The following is a 6,000-nucleotide window of genomic DNA, read 5'->3' as shown; positions in this document are numbered from 1 at the left end:
TACGTTATCTATTTCTTTTCACTTTGCATCACTGTTGATTAACAGAAATTTACGTGAATTAGTCTTAAATGAATAAGTGGTTGGGGTAAAATTATTTTGATTGTCATGTGAACAACTGGCTATTGGAGTTTGAATCTCCCGGTACAGCTACTTTAACTACGATCATATTTTTTAGAGAAACTATCATTATTATTCAAAACGTTCAGTTCTAGCATGATAGAATAAACAGATTCAATTAATCTCTACATTGGTACGGTAATCAATTCAATTTTTGTAATAGACTGTTTTAATACGGTATCTAATATGCTGATCAAGTAACACCTGGAACCAGAACCAGACACAGAAGACAGAATGTCACAGACGCACACGCACTGACGTAAAGGTTACAAGTTACAAGAATTATTTCAAGTATGTTGACAGAGTTGAATTTAGACATTTTTATTATTTTTGTTCGTGTTAAACTGTGTTGAACATTATGTACTGTTAAACTCGTCTTTCTCTGTAATAAGTTGGCAATTGAGATTTCATTTTGGTAAACTCACAAAAAATGTAAGTATCGATATCGATGAGAATGAAATAATGTTATCATGTCATGAGAGTATCATTTTAGGCTTCAATGACAGGAATATTATTGTTGTTTTGACATGACTAATACTGTTGTTGTCATCCAATAGAATTTCCTTTTGTTTGTCTTGTGTCATATGAATTTTAGAACAAACTTTTTCGTTGAATACGTCTTGAGAAACGGCTTGTTTCTTCTATTGCCTTGGTGTGACATCGTTATGTGGAAATGTTGTAATAGGATAATACATTTCTGTGAACAGGTTTTATATGTGATTTTGTATAGTCTTGTACTGACAGGATTCAAATTATAACGTCAATATTTGCATACCGGTATTGGCACAGAAAGTAGAGAAACGTTTGACTCAAGTCATTTCCACTAGCTATTGTTGATGTGTAATAATCTAACCTAAAATGTAATATACAGTATCCTGTGTAAGCCTATTTCACGAAGATACAAGTATTGTTACCAACCATGGTTACGGACAAGAACTCATGTTTCACAAAAATTAACGATCAACAATTTCACAAGTCTACAATTTTAATGCTCCAATAGTAAACATAGCCTATTTTCATGATAATTTACTTTTTTCATCCTTTAAAAAGGTTACTTGTACTTTTTAATAAATATACAATATTTATCTGGGAAGGTCATTTGAAAGCAGTATAATGTTTTTTTTGTACAGTCTTCATTTTTTGCTGAATTTGAAACCTACACAGTATATGTACTATCTATATAAATAAAAATCGAGCCTCAACTTTTGACATTCAATAACTATTTTATGAGTGCACCGAATTTGATGGTTTCTTTTTAGTTGTGTTCGTTATGTTCAGGACCAGGTTTATGTCCTTATCAAATTTATAATCCGACTTCAGGACTCTTACCTACGGTCCTTCAAAGTTTACATGTAATCCTTATGGGAGAAGATTTGTGAGCTGGCCACACACAGAAATAAAAATCAGCTGTTATAATCATTGCGTTACAACCGACGTCCAATAGCCGTCGGTAGATAGTAGACAGGTGTGTGTGCTGCTCCATAACCGCCCATGTATTTTATTCTAAACGCCCTGACTAAAAACAAAATGACTGTTCTGTGTGTAACCACTCAGAAGTGCGGCCTCAGGTTAAAGACATTGCTTTGTTTCGAATAATTGTGCTGTCTTCGATGTTTAGAATTAATTGATTTTTAGTAAATTATTTGGTTAACGTTATTACATATTTTAGTTATTAGTCACATATATTCAGTTACTTATTCAGAATTCTATTAATTGATCTTTTTTCAATTTTACTTCTAATGATTTGCAAAATTTTAATTCTTAATAATGACGCGGTACGAACGACGTCCAAACTTGGGTCGTAGAACTCGAAATGCTGTAGATTTAGAATATGCACGGGAAAATCAGCAGCAAGGAGATATAGCCTACCATTCAATTCCCAGCGAGCAGCATTCATTCATAAGTCGGCAATCGAGTACAGTTCACTGTCAATTGTTGCTATTGGCACAATGAACATTGTGTGTCAATACTGTGGGGCATATTATAAAGGTTTAAAAATGAAGCACCCGGATTGTGTTGCGCCAGTGGTCAAGTCAAATTGTTTCAATAGTCACCAGAACCACTTCATTCATTGGTTTCCGTAAATGTAGCAGACTCCAAACCTTTTTTTAAAATATCCAACAATACAGCAATTGCTTTCAAATGACATCATTTGGGGCAACAAAAATTGTTCAGGATAAATTTATGCCTACTTTCAAAATTCTGGGACAAATTTATCACCGAACTGATTCCCTATTGCCAATGACAGATAGTGACTAAAAATTTTTGCAAATTTATTTTATGGGCGATCCAGAAAGACAAGTCAGTCAGCGTTGTGCACAAAGCACTTCAGTAAAAAGGTCAATTGTTGAATAACTCCAAATATTTTTCCATCAACATAACAGATTGCATTATTCAATACTGCACAAGACTGCATGCTATCTGATAACCACAAAATTGTCATCAGAGCTGATAACCTGCCGGACAACACCCAAGACGTTTCAATGCCCATTGGCGTAGTGTGTGTGAGTGCTTCCATTCAAACCAATAAGCAAGAAGCACCTGGATGCAAAATGCCACATCGCGCCTTCTCAGGTGTGCATCCAGTTAATGTTTGTCATGGGGTGCACTAACTATTTGGCGGTACGAAGTTCGCCGGGCCAGCTAGTATATAATGTATAGTATAATACTGTGTATGTACACTCTACACGAATCTGGATACAAAGTAATTCACTGAACATGGGCAGGTGACCACAAAATGTCAACATAAAAACAGTACAGTATCAAGTTTCTATACTATAGTACACATAACCTATGAGGTAACACATTAATGACTATTTTGAAAATTTATTAAATTTCCCAATGCATATATTTCCAAAGTAATGAATTATAGAGGAATATAGGACATTTTTAATATTTAAAATCATTTTAATGATCACTTGTTAAACTTTTACATAGCTTTCCACTGCGGTAAAAATTTCTTAGCTACGAACAAGTAATTTTGACAAAAATTGTTGGCTACAATGAAAATCTTTGTGAAACAGACAAAAACACTTGTTCGTAACAATCAAATCACTTGTAAACTTGTAGAAATTCATTGTAACTACAAGTTTACAATTCTGCTTTTGTGAAACGCTTGTAATGGTTGGCAACAAGACTTGTAACCTACTTGTACCTTTGTGGAACAGGTCCCTGATATCATAGTTGAATTGGCATCACTTTTTATTCCAACTTACATAGTGAAATCCCATTTGCAATAATTATTATAAAAAAATTATTGGTTTAGTCGTGAATTTTAATATAGGCCAACATGCCACACGGAAGGTCAAAGATTAATGTACTCACTTTTATTTTTAGGGATGCTGAAAGTATTAAGCACACTAGAATATAATATCAAGTACACTTTCAAGAACAATAAAAATATATGATTTTTTATAAAATATAAAGGTACTTGATATATTCTATTGTGTTTCAAGTATAATATATTATTTTTTATGTGAATCAGTTGATTCTTATACCAGTTGATAATATCACTCTATCAATTCTCTCTGTACAGTGCCGTGTTTAGTGAAGGGGTAATAATATTACCTATACTACAAAGGGATTTACGGGTTTTGGCTTCTGGTGCTCTGGATTTCCATAATAATATTTTTTTTTATAGTAGTCTACTTGCATTGAACCTTGGAAGCATTATGGACTAGAGTACATTATCTCAATAATACCTCCATTAACTTAATGTAAACTCGACAAATTTATGTTTGTATAAAAAAGTTTATTTAATAACTAATAATTATGGTTTAACAGAAATTTTATAATCACTTCATAACTCAGATAGGAATTATTTGATCCAACCTAATATTTTTTAGTTCAATAATATTCAGCATTATGATTGTAATAGCTATTGGTTCTTATTGCGCTCATTACACTAGAGTCACCAGATTCTGGTGGCCGGCAACTAGATTTTGGCGACCAGGCTGATGTCTCACATCGGTTGCCAGACAATCCTGGTGTCTCACTGGTGTCCTAGCATGCTTTGCATTCGGCCGCCAATGGTTGGCTACTGTTGGCCGAGATTGGTGGCTGAATGTGACAAGAGCCTTAAAGTCAGAATCTGATCAACATTTGTTTGCTATCCTTGTCTATTACCAGACAAAACATTTTATCCTTTTCTAACTCCGCACAGTTGCCAAATTGTTTGTATGCAATAATAAAGTACCAGAATATTACATTTTTCTTGGTAATAATAATATCGAGTAACCTGGTTGACTCATGTATGGTGTCAAGAGTTTGTAACTTGTAACAAAGCCGTCCTATGAAATCCACTGACTTTAAAACGTGAATCTCACTATAGATTATATTACATTAGATTAGAGTTCTTTATTTATGTATGTTACAATATTTACTGGCTTATACACTAATCAACATTAAATGACAGTAGGCCTATTGCTAATTATTCAACGAATTTTACCAAGTAAATGCTTCCCTTGAACACACGACCGGGTTGTGTTGAGATGAGTTGTGTCGTGTAGTTGAGAGATCCTCTCAAAATTGTGTATAGGCCTACTAACACCAAACGACTGTACTATAATTTTAATATTAGTTTGTATTGTGAGAAATTATTCAATATTTATCCTTTATTTTTTTCAGTGAAATGGTTTTTTCTACATTTTTATCAGTTTTATTTTAACGAGTGGCCTTCAGTATTAATTTGAAATTGAAATGGACAACATCCCCGACATCACAGGTATGTGTAGGTTTAGTAGAAGGTCTCTCTCTCTCTCTCTATGTATATTTTGTATGGTTCCTCTATTTTTCTATTTGTTTTCTTATACTTTTACATTATACTGTTCACTAACCGTTAAAATGGCTATCGAGCACGTTGAAACACTTTCCTCTATTGACGAAATTAACTCCTAAACTAACATTCATTCTGTATTCAATTAAAATAACTTCCATTATGCCATGTTTTATTCAACTAGTTTTTCTGTGCTAGTGATTCAGTCGATATCTTAATATTTATTTATCTCTCACTCTATTCTTCTTAATGATTTGAGATATCTAAATCTTCAGTCTTCAATGAATAGTGGTTATCTGAAGTTTTAATTGATAGATGGAGCATGTTAGTAGTTCTATGAATTATAATAAATTATTATAATTTAATTAAAATTATAACAGACAATCTTTGTTCTAAGCTTTACATGGAATATGACTAAGGTATGTTATTAACCAGTTAAACATTTTTGCCATGCTATTTGAACATTCTAGAGTATAATTCTGCTTTTAAAATGTAAATTATTCATATCAAAATGTCTATTAACAAAAGTCGAATAACGTTCCATTAACGAATTGAAGTTTGTGGAAGATTGCAATTCTCTCTCTGAATTTTTAGTCCCCATTCTTGTGGTAAGTTAGACTACTGTATGTTCCAATCGTAGTAATAGAATCCATTTTTTATTCAGGTGCTATAATACCCTTCCTTTCAATTTATATAATATTCGCTAAGTGAATCACATAATGCCAGATGCAAATTTCAAATACTGTAAGTAAGGCACCAACTGAATGCTTCCCCATTTAGATCCATTTCAAAAATTCAAATTCAAATTGTTTTATTCTGATTCAAAAATCAAATACATACAAAATTTCAAACACATCAAACATCAAAAATGGAAATAAAATACAAAGTGCACTGAAGAAATTGTATAAAATATAATTTATGTAATAAGGCTTTCTACGTGTATGATGTATTATGAAAAAAAAACAAATCTTTTTTGAAACAGAATATTTCTAGCTTGCTGTAAGCATATAATGCTTAACGCGTGCAAGCAGGAGTGCTTATACTATAATTGAATAAAATCAGAAAGAAGAAAAAAAAATTTTTTTGGGCAAGAAAAGAATGGAAACACA

At 32.4% G+C, this 6,000-nt stretch overlaps 1 protein-coding gene across 2 annotated transcripts in view; it reads left to right on the top strand.

Annotated features, from left to right (window-relative positions):
• The first annotated feature begins 336 nt into the window (after positions 1-336).
• LOC111045810 (FYVE, RhoGEF and PH domain-containing protein 6) overlaps positions 337-6,000 on the top strand; it is a 47,280-nt gene continuing 41,616 nt past the window's right edge. Inside the window, exons 1-2 of one of the 2 annotated variants that reach the window (XM_022331283.2) lie at positions 337-549; positions 4,744-4,840. In XM_022331283.2, coding sequence (XP_022186975.2) covers positions 4,816-4,840 — 25 coding nt within the window. In that variant the 5' untranslated portion in view covers positions 337-549; positions 4,744-4,815. Of the gene's footprint in view, positions 550-4,743; positions 4,841-5,288; positions 5,311-6,000 lie in introns of those variants that run through there. The other variant, XM_022331285.2, reaches the window with a different exon arrangement.

This window comes from Nilaparvata lugens, chromosome X (assembly GCF_014356525.2).
Source record: "Nilaparvata lugens isolate BPH chromosome X, ASM1435652v1, whole genome shotgun sequence".
Taxonomy (NCBI): Eukaryota; Metazoa; Arthropoda; class Insecta; order Hemiptera; family Delphacidae; genus Nilaparvata; species Nilaparvata lugens.
Note: the sequence above shows the minus strand (reverse complement) of the source record. Positions and strands in the feature narration are given on the sequence as shown.